This window comes from Colletotrichum orchidophilum (genome assembly GCF_001831195.1).
Source record: "Colletotrichum orchidophilum strain IMI 309357 chromosome Unknown Scaffold_67.1, whole genome shotgun sequence".
Taxonomy (NCBI): Eukaryota; Fungi; Ascomycota; class Sordariomycetes; order Glomerellales; family Glomerellaceae; genus Colletotrichum; species Colletotrichum orchidophilum.
The window spans coordinates 33,117-48,798 of NW_019173023.1; the positions used below are offsets into that span (position 1 = coordinate 33,117).

At 55.0% G+C, this 15,682-nt stretch overlaps 4 protein-coding genes across 4 annotated transcripts; 1 reads left to right on the forward strand and 3 right to left on the reverse strand.

Moving 5' to 3' along the window:
- Nucleotides 1–811: 811 nt before the first annotated feature.
- CORC01_08053 (uncharacterized protein) lies at nucleotides 812–1,027 on the reverse strand (the record flags this gene model as incomplete). Its single annotated transcript, XM_022619688.1, has 1 exon — nucleotides 812–1,027. The coding sequence occupies one exon, from the start codon at nucleotides 1,025–1,027 to the stop codon at nucleotides 812–814; it is 216 nt and encodes a 71-aa protein (XP_022473752.1).
- Nucleotides 1,028–2,483: 1,456 nt separating this feature from the next.
- Nucleotides 2,484–5,946, forward strand: CORC01_08054 (GATA zinc finger; the record flags this gene model as incomplete). Its single annotated transcript, XM_022619689.1, has 3 exons — nucleotides 2,484–2,992; nucleotides 3,152–3,548; nucleotides 3,910–5,946. 3 exons carry the CDS (start codon nucleotides 2,484–2,486, stop codon nucleotides 5,944–5,946), a joined length of 2,943 nt encoding a protein of 980 aa, XP_022473753.1.
- A 2,657-nt stretch (nucleotides 5,947–8,603) lies between these two features.
- CORC01_08055 (uncharacterized protein) lies at nucleotides 8,604–8,855 on the reverse strand (the record flags this gene model as incomplete). Its single annotated transcript, XM_022619690.1, has 1 exon — nucleotides 8,604–8,855. The coding sequence occupies one exon, from the start codon at nucleotides 8,853–8,855 to the stop codon at nucleotides 8,604–8,606; it is 252 nt and encodes an 83-aa protein (XP_022473754.1).
- Nucleotides 8,856–10,599: 1,744 nt separating this feature from the next.
- Nucleotides 10,600–15,423, reverse strand: CORC01_08056 (kelch domain-containing protein; the record flags this gene model as incomplete). Its single annotated transcript, XM_022619691.1, has 4 exons — nucleotides 10,600–14,269; nucleotides 14,318–14,600; nucleotides 14,672–15,083; nucleotides 15,148–15,423. The coding sequence occupies 4 exons, from the start codon at nucleotides 15,421–15,423 to the stop codon at nucleotides 10,600–10,602; spliced, it is 4,641 nt and encodes a 1,546-aa protein (XP_022473755.1).
- Nucleotides 15,424–15,682: the final 259 nt, after the last annotated feature.

Sequence of the window (15,682 nt, forward strand, 5' to 3'; positions counted from 1 at the left end):
GTTTTGCAGCTGGCAACTTGTATGTGCCTGTCTGTCTGTCTGTCTTGGGACCAGACTACCAGGAGAGGAGGAAAAGAGACGGGAACTCGCAACGCACTAACAGGCCAGGAATGCCGACCGGCCACAATCCGAAGCGCGGTATGGAGCCTAGGCGGTACGTATAGACCCGACACCGAGGCCATCATTCGTCTCTAGGCTTTGCCGCCTCTGGATTTTAGTGGCCTCCACCTCTTCTAATCCAGTTCAACGTCCGCTGTCCGGCACGCTGGTACGCAAACCAGTCCGGTTCGGTGCAACCTTCACAGCAAAGGCAGTGCAGCATCGTACGGTCCATCGGTAGTTTTTGCCTCCTCGTTCCCATCAGTCCACGGCCGTCTCATGGTCAGCCTGACAAATGCCTCCTGAACTGGTTGCTCACAGGTCCTCACCCGCTGTGGCTTGTAGTAGTCTCGGGGAATAGGCGGAGCATCAGCTCTTCCGGTCACTTCACGAGGAACCCATACAAATGCCGCGCAGGGCAGCGGAGAGCCAGAGCAGTCGAGACTCGAGACTCGAGACTCGGGCCAGATGCTAGGATTTGCTGGCCCACCCCCTGCCTCTCCACGTCCAATGCTCCCGAGTCGAGTCCTGGGAGTCACTGGGCCAACTCAACGTCTCGGAAGAACCGCCCGACAGGTATCGGGGATAGAAAGAAGCGGTATTGGGCATTGGGTCGAAAGAGGGATACTCCCAGCTTAGAACGAGCCAGCGCTGCAGTACGGGGACCCAGCCCAGTTTCTCCGACGATTTGTGAGGCTAAGTAATTTTCCACTTAGGCACTGGTCCTTGGGTGCCGGGAAGAGCAGTACGTTGCTGTTACGGTAGGCTGGGATCGGCCTGTGGCCCTTTCAAGGGCGCTGCCCATTGACTTCCTTGCGACGTAGCGGTCCCAGTGGTCCCTGAAGAGGGGCCTTCTTGTTGCCCGCCTCTGGACTGTGGAGGATGAAGACCGGCCGAGGCGCCAGGTTCCCAGCAGCGCCTCTTGCATGCATGTTGGCAGACGAAGAAGGGAGGGCGTCTTGTCAGTGTCCCGATCTTCTGCCGTTCAAATTGTCCCCCCCTGCCAAATGCAGCAGCGGCGGGAGCAATACCAGCAGCAGCAGCAGCAGCAGCAGCAGCAGCATCAACAACGAAATAATACTGGGACAGATCGGCCGCAAGCTTCGGTGCATTTCAGTTCAGAGACAGAAAATGGGGGTAGACAGTGAGAGTGTCTAGGAACTTCGGCTGACAGTTCGGTCAGGTGGTTGGATCTCGTGCTCTAGCAGAGGAACCGATGAATAGCGATTTTCACGAGCATCGTCAAAGTGAGGAGTGGATGAGGTACTCACCGAGTGACTGGGTTACCTACGTAGTACTGCGTAATGAGCGAACGAATGCTAGGTAAACAGTAAACTCCACACCCACCTCCCGCACTTAGCATTTGTACGGTATCCGTACGCGGCCTGCCTGGGAGAGTGGAAGTGAGCGTGAGAGCCATGGTGTGAAGGAGCTCTCCGAACCTGGCTCTTACTCTGGACGAGGAGGGGAGGAGTCGAGGATGGACTAGGCCGGGTCCCTGATCCATGGATGTCCCACACCCTCCGCCCACTTCCACTCCCACTCCAACTCCAACTCCCACGCACCCACCACACGTCGGCCTCCCCTCCCACGGTCTCCCCTCCCTCCCCCTCACTCTCACCTTCTCACCCTCCCCCCTCCTCCTGCGCGGCCTGCCCTGCCCCTGCACGAAGGCATGGCACAACTCCTACGTACTGCCTCGTCCGCCCACAGCCGTCCCAAGCATGCGACAGCAACAGCCGGTCGATTCCCTACGCAATAATGCCCACTGTTTCGCCGGCTACTGCTGCGTCAAGAGATCCCTTCCCGCCGTCGAACCTGCGTGACGACTTGGTACCCGTCTTCCCCTCCCCGTGCCTTGGGACGCTGCCTTTTTTACATCTTGCGCTACCCGGAAAACTCAGGCGGCATCGAGTCGATAGCCCAGCCATCGAAACTTTCTTCTTCATCTAAACCCTCTCTAAACCTCTTTGGACATTCCAGACACCCGTCCGCCCCAACTCCCGGCGCATACAGAATCCAGAATACGGATTCCATCGTCACAAGCGCGGTTGCTAAAACTGTGTGCCTGTCTCTCTTCTCGTGGCGCTACGAGTACAAGGTACCTGCCTTCCTACCTACACACAAACGCAGAGGTACCAGCCGACTTGAGAGTGTCCGAGTCGGAGACAAGCTGCCTTTAAGCCACCCAGTCAGAGAGGACGAGTGAGGCAGAGAGTTGCAACCAAGCGAACGTGGGGAAATTCCTTCCTGTGACCCTCAACTGGACTCGCCGAAACCGAAACCTTGACTTCCTTCTTGGAAGAAGCTTTTTTTCTTCTCCTTCCTCTTTTCCTGACCCTGCCACTTTCATCCATTCCTCTACCACCGCTACTCCTCTTCACATGGCTGCCACCATCCAGTCACCAATTGCGACTTCGAGTCCATTCTCCTCGATGAATCCCACAACAACAGAACACGACTTCCGCTTCCCGCGGAGGCCTGACGACCACTACGCCAGCACCTCGCAGTCGCAGTCGCAGTCACAGTCCCAGGCGCACGCGCAGGCCCAGACGCAGGCCCAGACGCAAACGCGGGCGCATTCCAAGGCCAGCCCCAGCGAACTGCCCGCCGGTCTTCGGGATCTACGTCTCGACCTCTCTGCTGCGCTGTACCCGAATGCGCAAGATGATTTTCTGAAAAATTCGGAATTCCCACCCTTCCAAAAGGCGGCCATGGACTCCAGCCAGAGCCCCGAGGAGATGCAAAAGGAGGACCCCTTGGCCACCCAGGTGTGGAAGTTCTTCAGCAAAACGAAGCACATGTTGCCCAACCAGCAGCGCATGGAGAATCTGACTTGGAGGATGATGGCCTCGAACCTGCGCAAGAAGCAACAGGAGGAGGAGAGAGCAAAGTAAGCAACACCTCACTTCCGAATATTTCCCTCCCTTCAATTCTCTACTCTTTTTCTTCTTCTTCCGTTATCAAAATTTTTGTTTGCCCTGACTCTGGCGTCGTTTTACCAACGACCATGCCGCTGACGGACCTGGCTAACCATTGTGGGATGATGCAGGCTCGCTCGATCTGCGCCGGCACCTGCACCACCAGCTGCTACGCCCGCTGCGACATTCAATGTCAACCCACCCAGCGGCATTGCCCAGTTGCGCAAGTCGTCAGAACAGAACGTGAACCACCCAGAGCCCATGAATCTCGATGACTTCATCTTCTCCGAGAATATCGCAACACCAGTAACAAATCCCTCGCCTCAGCCAACAAAACACCACGAAGAGAAGAACCAGATGCATCCCTCCTTTGCCTCAGCTATCCCCATCAAATCGCGCAAAGACTCGGCTGCCCAGCAGCACTTTGTCCCGCAATCAGTCCCGTTCCCTCCTCATCACCAGAAGACCCATGACGAGTTTAACTACATTACTCGCCATCACCGTAAAACGAGCATTGACGAGCGACGGGTGAGTCGATTTTTCTATTGCATCCTTCGTAATGCCCTTTTCCCCGTTTGCTGTAAATCATGCATCATGATGCACTTCCTTTTTTTTCGGCGCATCCTCGACTGTTTGGCGCTTTTTTTTATCTTCCTATCTTGCGCCACCCCCCCCCCCCCCCCCCGACGCCACTTTGAAAACACCCCCGAAACCACTTTCTGCCTTTTTTGTCTTTCCCGACCACCCCTTTCCCGCTCATACCCCCCCCCCCCCCCCCCCCTCCCCCCCCCCCCCCCCCCCCCCCCCAGCGTAGGCTACATTGATACACGCTCCGATATCATGTTAGTGCCTTTTGGGTCTTCGCTGAGCTGACCCCGTTCGCACTTAGACCCGTAAACGTCCGGCCGACTTCTCTCCCCATGTGCCCGCAGTCAACAGCACCTTGACAACAACCAATGACCTGGATGCGGATTCAGAACTTCACGAATACTCTCTCGATAACACCAACCAGAACAACATGTCGCAGAATGCGCACCAGAATGGTGTTCCCTTCCCGTTAGATACCTACAACATCGAAAATGACCCTATCATCACCTCCGCCGGTCCTTTCCAGCAGAACTTCTCCTTCTCACCGTCCACCTCACCCATGATACCCCATGGTCCGTTTTCCAGTGTTTACAATGGATCTTCGGTTCAATCCTCGTCTCTGAACCCCTCAGATTTCTATTCGCCCCCAGCATCGGCTTATCATTCCACCGTCACAACGCCGCATGCCATGACTGATAACGACGGCTTCTACTTTGGCTCCATGGATATCCGTGGCCAAAGGTCACAACAATTCCGGCAAGGCGGTCAGAGCATGGGAAACCAAATGAATCAGCAATTTATGTACAACAACAACACCAACGGCAACCCTATGTTCCCTGCCTCTGCGCCCACCACCGAGTCCGTTTTTGCCTCCAGCAGTGCACCGAGTCCTTTTGGGCACATCGACCCGACGCAAGTCTTCCAGCCTGACCATCCAGTGCGCTCGCCTGGCATGTCGCTACCCAACGAGGGCATGTTCACTTTTGGCGCCGATTCGGACGAGGAGGATGGCGGTGCCTTTGCTGATCGCAACCTGGTCATGTCACAGGACTTCTCCCCGGGGCCGATGGACGAGAGCAACTCTCTGGGCTGGGATCCATCTCTGCCCGGTCAGTACAGCACACAAGCGGCGCGATATCCTGGCGGCCCCCCGCGAAAGCAAGTCACGATCGGCGGCACCACAACGGACTACGTGGACAACGATTGGGAAGGCGGTAACCTGCCGAGATCTCAGTCGCAGTCCTTCAGGCAAGGATCCGACAGGAGGGGCGGCAAGGTCCCGCGCACGGCGTCCACGCCCGCAGGTCATCTGGGCCGCAATGGAAACCCGTTTGATCGAATGGCACAATCCACGCCCAACTCCCCACCAGAGAACAATGGCACGGTATCTGGCTTCTCTTCTGTCGCCCCAAGCCGGCCGTCGTCCCCGCCCGGCTCCAAACAGGGCTCGACAACCAACCTGCAGGCCGCTGCCGGTGCCCAAGGTGAAGGCAACGCTCCGACAACTTGCACCAACTGCTTCACCCAGACCACGCCACTGTGGCGACGCAATCCCGAGGGTCAACCCCTCTGCAACGCTTGCGGGCTGTTCCTCAAGCTGCATGGCGTTGTCCGTCCTCTAAGCTTAAAAACGGACGTGATCAAGAAGAGGAATCGCGGTTCTGGAGCCAGTTTGCCCGTCGGGGGAACAAGCACGAGATCAAAGAAGAACGCAGCAAGCGCCTCGGGTCCGGGCTCCCGCAAAAACTCAACGCTTGCGGTCTCTACCCCGGCGAATAACGTCACTACGCCACCTGCTGCTACTCGAGCCGGTAGTGCGAACGAGGGAGAGAGCCCTGCTAGCGGTGCCGCGTCGGGCGGTAATACGGCCGGCAGCACACCGACGAGCTACGGCACGGGTTCTTCTACCGGCGCCGCTGCTGGAGGAAAGGGTGTTGTACCGATTGCCGCTGCCCCGCCCAAGAACACACCTGGGCCCGGTGCCGCAGCACTATCTCGCAACGCCGGCACATCCTCCTCTTCAGGCTCGTCCAAGCGTCAGCGACGCCACAGCAAGAGTGCTGGCAGCGAGGGCCTCGCGGGTATGGACGTCGACAGTCCCGAGACCTCGATGGGATCCCCCAACGAGGCTGCAAAGTCGCTTGGGTCTGCTACTGGTCTTGCCAGCATGCCGACGGCGGGCTCGCTTGGCTTGGCTAATGGCTTTGGAATGACCCAACGCCCTATGATGGGCACGGGCATGATGGGAATGCCTGGCGGCCAGAATGGTCAGATGATGAACCCCGGAGGGCCGGCTTCCGGTCCGCAGGAGTGGGAATGGCTCACAATGAGTCTGTGAAGGAATGCGAATTATTCTCTCATGAAACGACAAGACAACACTGGCGAGCGGCACTCCCTGCTCCAGAAACGTTACGCGATTGCTTTCCAACCTACTCACCGATAGAAGCAGTGTCGTGGCACGCTAATTTTCTGTTCCGAGGTCTACTCGACTTTTGATACGGTTACGGCGCATCATGATTTTACTGGCTGTTACATTTACGAATTTTGTTTGATACCACCATGGCCATGATTACTGGTCTTTGCGCGGCGGTCTTCTGTTTTTTTTGTTCCGCCTTCACGAGGAAAGATAATTTGGGCTACACGCTTTGTTTACTTGATATCCTGCGTGCGCCCCCGGCGAGACCTGCGGTGCATTCAACGTTGATTCGCAACTGAATCTCAAACGAACCGCGGACTACTAGAGCGCTCTTCAGGACGGACATATGACCTAATGCGCCGAGTAATGAGGGAGGCTTTGGAGGCCGACTGAAGTCGAAGGACGTCATGAAGTTGCTTTGACGCGAAGAGGTGGATCTTGTTTTACGAGCATGACTGGGACCTCTCTTGCTTATATTGAACGTACGGTTACTTGCCTAGGCGTCTTCAGACTTTGTGGGCGGGATAAGGTTTCCATTTCCGAGCGTTCTAGAACGGCGTCTTCGAAAGACCTGGACGGACGCCGGTAACGCATGATTTCTTTTCGCGAACGGGCTGGGCTGGTGGGAATTCAGAGAATTTATCACTTTGGATGTTATTATACCTAGAGCTCTGCACCCGGATGATATAAACTGAGATACCTCTTCTATGCTTCAACATGGGTTCCATCTGACTGGGGCATTTTGCGAACCGCGCAAACTGATTTCCAATGAATTCAGTGCTGCAGCACAAAGGTGGTGACTGAGTGGCAGGTGATGGCTGGAGAAAGGGGAGGGGAGGGGGAGCGGGGAAACGGGCGAGATGACGGGGTTCATGCCGCCTTTGCCTTGGATCTCCATTCTCCAAGGGCGGTTATTTGTCGGTGAGAGAGCACGGACTGTGGAGGTGGTACTGCCGTGATGCCGGACATGCTGCGGAGCCGAATGAGGATGTGGGCCAGCCGCTCCGAGCGACTTCCCTGTTCGACCTCTCTCGACCCCGACCCCGATCTTTACCCTAACTCCACATCATTCCCCGCGTTCTTCGGTGGCCCGGTGGAATGGTTCTCCGGGACCCTCCGAAGGGTATGAGGGAGCATTCATGTATTCATAGCGAGTACTTGATCTGGGCTGATCAAGATTAAGACGGAAGAAAATGTACAATGACAGTTTGGATGGCAGACTGCTGATTGATTTTTCGCCTCTTCAACGCTTCGCTCTGTACATCCAACCTACCTATTGGACTCAGCTCGACTTTCAGATTTGACGGTTTAGAATCTTGCCTAAGAAAAATCATCTTGGAAACTGTTCCATGGTGCGATGCCGGCCTCTGTCTCCCAGCGGATGGGCTGCAAGTTGAATGTCGTCTTGTTTCGCCTGTTCCGCAACGTGATTTTATACTTTTGTGAGTTTCCGTTACTCTGCAAGCTATCTACTTTTTGCTCTCACCTACCCGAGATACCCTAATCGATCATCGGCATAACTGTCGAGACGAACTTTGATACCATCACCACGCCACCTTTGACATGGTTCCAGTGGGGATTTCAACCGGTTTCGTACGGCTCAAGGGGAAAACTTTATCAGCGATTATCAGCGCAGTCATGCCGAAACCGAGCCATGACAGACTTCAAAGGAACGGCTCAAGAGTAGTGTATGACCTAGGAGCGGGAGAAAGACTCGCATCAGCCCACGGCTTCGTGCAAAACCAAACACATTTTTGAGAAGACGGCCTGCCTTGCTGCCCATGATACAGTTCTTCAGCAGGTTTGGACTATATGCTGGACAATAAGTTGGAGTACCTCACTTCTCGATTCCCGTGGAACTGGAGCAGGGCAGCTCGTTGTTTCCGGGCAAGACCTCCTTCAGAGCGAAGAGCAAAGATTGGCAAGGTACCGGAGATAATTCTCCATCGGCCTCTCTATCACCATCTCCCAGCGGCTACATAAAGAGGACTGATTTCGCCTGCCAGAGAGACGGGGAAATTTCAATGTGAATGGGAACCAGTTGGCTGACACTTGTTGGAAGCGCAGGAACAGGTTGAGTGAGGCTGCTGTCGAGATACCTCGTGCGAACAAAGTTCAGCAGGCTGAAAGTCACCAGCGGGAAGCAAAAGACTCTGTAGCAAGTAACAGAACCTCATAGGCCCTTGTCATAATACCAGTATTCGAGTACGAATGTCTCTAAAACAAGGAAGTCACATTTTGAGACCATGGACTTTCTGTCGTCTTCTCATATGAAGCTCCGTTAATAGCTGGACACCCTAAAGACAAATATACACCACTTCTTCAGCATCCATCCCAGAAGACCATGCACCCAAGAAGGCGTACTCCGAGGAAAGGGTCACCAAATGTTGTTGGGCAAAGACTAGTCCCACGGAGCGCATGCTTAGCTTCCAGTCTTATACGTTACTCCACTCGCGAATTGAGAAGTTGTTTCCAATCCGTGCCGATGATTCTTGGCTGGGGCCGGCACAGGAGAATCGGCAAGAGACAGGATTGAAAAGGGAAAAGGGGGGAGGGGGGGTGATTTGTGGGAGGCAGCCTTACCATCGCGTCTTGTGAGAGATGACCCTCAAAGCTTGTCGGTCAAACCTCTCGGTGCGGATATCATGAGTAGCGACCGCAATCTTGCCATGCCAGCGTCGTTCCTGGAGACCGGATAGAGCTCGTTGAACCGCTTCGTCCACTCCTAGGCTAGCCAGCGCCCGGTAGGCGCATTGGTGAGAGTATGGTACCGCGAATCTGCCCGGGGCACCGAACTGAAACGAGGAGCCCGAGTGATCGTAGTATGCCATGTTCTGCAAATATGCATAGAAAAGTCTGCAGCTTAATTGACAGAGTATGACGAAGCTACATGAGCTCTTTTCACGGCTTCAAAATAGAATGTGCTGCTCCTTAAGATTCCAAAAAGATTGCCGTGGAAGATTGAATTGGCGGGAAGACACAGAACGAGGTTCAATACTCATGTTCACAAAGCCCTGCAAGGAGGGGGGGGGGACATACCTAGCATCATCAACCTTTCAGGGAATCCTTTACAAGAAAAGCCAGAGGCACCTCCCTTGCTCCTCCCTTTCGGCAGACAGCCATTTACCGCCCGGAACTCTCGTCAGCAGGCCCAGATAAGTCTGGGATTAGGAACATCCTCACGCTGAACGCTTGCGAAGAAGCTCTTTCTTATTCATGGTGGAGTTGTAGTCGTGGAGGCCGGTAAACGTCGTGCTCTCACGAACCTGTTACACTCCTGCAATCAAAATGACACTCTCAACTAGGTCCGGTCGTCCTAGTCTCCATAGGAGGAATAAAACCCCGTGGGCGGTATCCAACGCAAGCACCTATAGAGGAGAAAAAGAAACAGTTTTCCTCGCAAACTCCCAAAGGCCTCGTAACATCCAATCCACCGTGATGACGTGGCGGAGCAAAGCGGCTTCTACCATCGCCTAGCAAGGCTCCAATTCAAGAGCAAATGCAATTGCATTGCTTCCGAGCTCAAAGTATACCAAGCCTCATGTACTCGACTTTAGTTACATGGCGGCGATGCCGAGCTGTGCCAGACGTCAAGAATATGGCAACGCGAGATCCTCAATGTCTTTATCTGTTTGGCGAATAGTAAACAACTGTTGCCACCGAAGAGAGAGTAAACTGTACGTACGGGTCGTAGTTCATGAGCTGCAAAACACACACCAACACAGATATCCATACATCATATCACAATATCAGGCACACTCTGGAGTAACCATCATCTCGTCATTTGATCAAACCCTAGGTAGACAATCGTCACGCTGCTAGACTCCAACCGTCATCACAAGCCGCCAGGAATTCTCGGGCTCTCCGGTGTATAAAGCAGTTTAAAAAAGAATTTGCTATCAAACCGTACAAGGAAGAGAATCCTCGACGATCGCTTCTTGTCGTTATCTTTTTGCCCTTCTGAGCTAGCTCCGCCGCGCTCGTTGATCAGTCATCAAACGTCCTGCGCGCGCGCTTCCTCTTCCTTTTTTGCCCCAAGTTCAGCCGTGAAGGGGGACGGAAGTTCCTCCACGTCGGCATGAGGCTTCTCAGAAAAAAACAACAATATTGTACATTATGGTAAAAGAAAAGAAGAAAAAGGCAACTGGGCACGTGTGCTCAATCTCTCCACCAATGTCATCCACCCATCTCGAAGAATAGAAGTGACCCTTGTGCGCCCGGCCTGCTCTCATACGTCCACGGTGAAGAACAAGCAAGCGGCGGTCATGGTTGTGTGTAGTGTATCATCAAAAAAAAAAATAGAGAAATTCATGAACCCAGAAAGGAAAAGGAGACGAGGGGGAAAAAAAAAAGGGCGGGGGAATTAAGCGAAGGTTGTTTCGTCATGAATACGTTGAATCATTGCGAAACGAAGAACAGAGCCAACGCGTCGAAACCAATCCCCAAAATCACAAAACTCCTTCCAACTGCGAACTGCCGACCGCGGACCGGGGGCAGTCAAAGAATGTACAGAAAGTGTAGTGATGAATGTTGTTACGTAGAGAAGCGAGAATTCATGCGTCGCAGAACGCCAGACTAAGGCCGGTCAGGTCGGCTTTTCGTCTTCGCTCGATCGCTCTCTGTTTGTTCGTCCACGTCGAGTCGCTTACGCCAGTCGGCCAGGCTTTCGCTGAGGCCCAGCCCGACTTCTTCGTCCTTGCGAGTAGGGGTCGCCGCGCCCTCAAAGTCAAAAGTGTTGCTTAGACGGTAGTTCTTGTTGGTGGCTTCCCAATGGGTGCGCAGGGTCTCGAGCTCATCTGCCAGATTGTCCAACGCAGTGCTATTACGTCCATCAGCTCCGCCAGAGACTGCTCCATAAGTGCTGTCGACATCAGAGCTGTCTTGCCGTCGATGCCCCGTACTGTTTCCGTTGGTACCCCTCTCGGTCAGCTCAGACGTCATACTCGGTGCCTGCCTGCTTTGCCGACGGTAGCTGTCGACGGAGTTCTCAACCTGGTCCAGGAGAAGCGAGACCTTTCCTTCGGCATCCTGGGCGCGACGCTCAAGGAGGAGGTTCTCCTGCTGAAGGCTCTCCAAGTCTCGGCGGTTGGCGGCGAGTTTCCGGGAAGCTTCTTCAGCGTCGTTGAGAGCGCCCTCGCGTTGCTTCTTGCTATCCTCCAACTCCTTTCTGACCGCGTTGAGCTGAGATTCAAGCTGCTCTGTGGACACCTGCAGATCCTCTTCGAGAGCCTCGATCTTCTCCTGTAGAATATGGCGTTCGCTTTCCCAGTTGGCAGGGATATTCCCGTTGTTGCCGGCGGATGCCTCCACACGGTCCTCAAGCTCGATAACCTCGTTCTTGAGCTTGGCGTTCTCCGTCTTGTACCTGGCGAGCTGCTCCTTGAGTTGTTTCAGCATCTTCTCCGTACCCTTGACATAGTGCACAGCAGACTGATAGTCGTTTTCTAGCTGACTGAGCTTTTCGCGGTAGGCAGCTTCGCTTGCTTCCTGCTGGGCCGTGCTGCGCTGTGCATTCTCTTCGTGGGCGGTCAACGCAGCATTGAGCTGATCCTCGAGATCACGAATGCGAACCTGCTCCGGAGTGTTCACTCGCGGGCTTCCAATGCTCCGGGTTCGCGACATGCCTGTGGGGCTGATGCCACGCTCAACAAGAATGTCCTTCAGGGTATTGTGTTGCACGGTCATCGCGTTGGTCTCCAGCTGTTGGTTCTGAAGTTGGTGCTTCAGATCCGAATTCTTAGCTTGCAGAGACTGGGTGTCCCTCAGAGCCGCCTGAAGCTGTCTTCTGATTGCCACACCCTCGCGACTGGACTGCTCCTGGTACACCTCCAACCCAGCGATGCGCTCTTCAGCAGTGCGAAGCTTATCAGCCGCAGCATCGGCCTCTTGTTGGTACTTCTTGACAAGGGCGTTCGCAGCAACAAGCTGGCTCTGCAGTGCCTTGGCACGCCCGTCGTCAGCCTTCCCGTCGGCCCCGATGTCTCTTGCAGTGACCTTATCGAACCCGGCCAGAACAGCTTGCTGGTGGAGTTTCGCTTCCTTGGCGTGCTTCTCGGCCATCTCTTCGGCGTCACGCAGTCGCTGAGTGGCAGCTACAAGCTCCGTGGTGCGTGCTTCGTGTTCCGTCCTAAGCTTATTGAACTTCGACTCAATTTGCTCCCTCTGCGATCGCTCCTCCTCCAACTTGCCCTCCAAGAGCGCCTTCATCTCCGCAGAAGCAGCCATGGCGGTGCGGAGAGAGTCGAAGGTGTCGTTTTGCTCCTTGGAATTGCCGATGGATTCGTTGTACTTGTTCTCAAAGTCTTCTTTCTCGACAGTCATGAGCTGAACAGCTGCCATGGCTTCTGTGTATTGAACCGCCTGCTCCCTAGCTTCTTTCTGCACCAAGTGCAACTCGGCCTTGAGCTGCTCTAATTCTGTAGAAGTCATCGTCTTGTAAGACTCAAGTTCGCTCATGCGCTTCTGCGAGGCATTGGTGGTGTCGTCAGCCAGCAGGCGGGCGCGTTTCTCAGCCTCGAGCTCGGATTTCATCATTTCAAGTTGGGCTTGGAGGTCCTTTTGATAGTTGAGGGCGGACGCCAGCTTGCGGCTGATCTCGGTGGAACGGTCGTCTACATCGCGTTCGCCGTCCAGCTGGGGAGTACTTGCAACACTGCCGCCCATCTGGGCTGCGACTCTTGCCTTCGCATATACCGCTTCTTGAATTGCAGCGTCTCGCTGCTTTTCCGCTTCGGCGATTTGTTTCGCAGCAAGAATGGCTTGCTTATCAACAGATGCCTGAACGTTAGCGAGCTCGGTTCTCATCGCCAATAACGCCTCTATGAGAGGTTTGTCTTCATCATCAAAGGTCTCTGCAGCTCTGCTGTCAAGAACAGGGCTGAGGCTTGCGTTGGGAACATATCCTGCCTTGCGAGCCAACTCGAGTTCTGACGCGTACCAGGCGTTGCGGTTTCTAGCTGTGTCCAATTCCTTCAGTAAAGCGACAGTCTGTGAGTTGCGGCCCGAGGATCGTCGAGACAACGGATTACTGGGCTGACGAGTGGGAGGCGGTGGCGAGGCCGGCCGTATTGGTTGCTGCACTTGTATTGGTGACTGCTGTTGGGTTGGCGGCGGCGGCGGTTGCGCCTGGGCTGGCGGTTGCACTGGAGCTGGCGGTTGAGCTTGCGTCTGAGGCGGCGGCTGAACTTGAGATTGTTGTTGAATCTGCATTGCCTTCAAAGCTGGCTCGGTCGTACTATCCACGGAGGTTTGAGACCTGCTGCCTTGCCTAGACCTGGTTTTGTAAGGCTCGGAAGGAGCAGATTCGGACTTTGAGCCAGATCTCAAGATCTGCTGAGGAGTCCGTCGGCCGTTCGTGACCGGGCTCTCTGCGTCCTTGGACGCTGGCTCTTTCACCTCGCGAATGACGGGAGACTGGCCTGCGGCAATCTGTGGTGAGCCACCAACGGACCCATCTCTCTCCGACGACTGTCCCCTGACTCTTCCCAGATTTCCAGTCTGAACCGAAGGCTTTGCTGGCGTTGGCCCTTGAGGCGGTGGCCCAGCGGGAGGCGAAGTCGCTGCAGATCTGGGGAGCTTCGACATGTTGTTAACTGCCGCCGGGTTCCCGTCTGTCCCGTTGGGGGATCCTCGCACCACGTTGGGAGGGCTATTGACGGCTGAGGCATCGCGAGGTGCATCGCGAGGTGCACCGGGGACTCCAACCAGTCGCTTTTGATCGGGGGGACCCTGGGAACCGTCTCGCGGTAATATGTTCCTTGTCTCAGCGGCAGCACTGGGCCGTCTCGCCTGCTGTGGGCGCTGCTGTCCGTTTGCCTGCGGTCCGCTAGGCTGTTGTGCTGCCGCAGCATCGTTCGGGTATCGAATCTTTGTGGTATCGAGCATATAGACTATTCCGAGATCGCCAACGCTGGCGGGAGACGAAGAAGGTTCACCTCCAACGACAACCACGGCCTTGCCGACTGTTGTCATGCTGTGGCCGGAGCGAGGAGAGGGCGACGGGCCCATATTCTGGAAGGTGTACCATCGGCGCGAGGTGATTCTAAAGGCGGCAAGATCTCCGAGGTCGACACCCTCTTCCGTACGTCCACCGAAAATGTACATTACGTCGTCGACGATCGATGCAGCGTGACCCTCGCGAGGGACTGGAATATAGCCAATGCAGTCATGTTGCGTCCATTCGTTCGTGGCGGGATCATAGCTCCAAACGTCGTTGAACCATTGGTAACCGTTTGTACCACCGAAACTGAGGTGCGTGAGCAGTGATTCCTGCAAGACTTTGCGCAATACTTACAGGTACATCTTATCATTGTAAGTAACCACAGAGTGGTTGGTTCGGGCGGCTGGGATCTTGCCGACGGCCGGTCCGCCACTGTCGGTGTTCTGGATCAACATCTCCCACCGGTTGTTGGGCATTTGGAGCTGATTAAGGTCAAAGGCAGCGAGATCGTTCATGAAGTAACCCTCAATCTGACCGCCAAAGATGTAAATCTTGGATCCGAGTATGTTAAGGGAGTGGCCGTAGCGACCGGAAGGCCTAGTACCAGCGGGTAACGCTCTCGACCACTGTCTCGTAGCTGTTTCTTGATTAGCAACCCTACAAAGTCCGTCGAGGCAGTATACGCGGCATGCCGGAGAAAGAACTCACAGGTGTTGAGAAGGTAGAGCGTCTCGTCCAGGACGTCCATCTCATCAACTTTGGTGTCACCACCGTAGACGATGAAGGCATTACCAACGAGCAAACTTGCGTGCCCAACTCTCGGGCCCGGTCCTTCGGCTGTCGTCGCCAGAGGATAGCAGGCCATGTTCTGTCCAGCCTCGATCATCCACAAGTCGCCCTTCACTGTGGAGCTATTGATCAAGCCTCCCATCACGTAGATATCGCCCTCCTTGGACGACACCGAATTGACGGCAGCTCCATAGCGGGGAAAGGGGCTCGGGTGTGATGATGTATATGTCAATCGTCGTTGCGACCAGGGGTATAGCGACGCATTAGGGTTCATCATTTGTTGTTGGGGAGGCATCTGGTTTTGTGAGGATACGGGGGGAGCGTTGCGAAGCTGCGAAGAATATCAGCAGTGTTCTAGCAGTGCTAGCCCATCAAAGTGAGCTGGATAAACTTACAGGCAAATCATTTGAAGGCCCTTGTGTCGGTATTTGGTCTACGCTGGGTCCTCGCTGGCGGGTGTAGCCTTGGTCGGGGCTCCCAGCACCGGCACTCCCATCGCGATCGATTGAGTTCAAGCTGCCCGTCGGTGTCGAGCGTTGAGTGCTGTTCTTCTCTTCCCTCGCGATTCTCTCTCGCTGGCTCTGGATTGAACCCTGCGAGCCACCAGAGTTTCCATCGCGGCTTGCAAGGGCTCGGTCCTGATTCTTCTTGGATTTGAAAAGAAAAGCCATCTCGAATCAAATCAAGGCCTGCACGCTGAGCGGCAGTTGGAGGGAGACTTGCTCGTAAGCCGTGTCCAATGCGCCGGGGATTTGGGGGGGTATCAATTGGATCGTTTCGTTCGTTCGTTGAAGATGGTGTCTAGGGCGTCACGATAATCAAACAAAAAAAGTCGCTCAAGTCGCACGTTACTCGTGGAGTCGATGCGGGTAGTGGGTGCTCTCGTCAGTTCACCCGGGGGCCGAGTCGGGTGAAGCGCGATGGAGATGC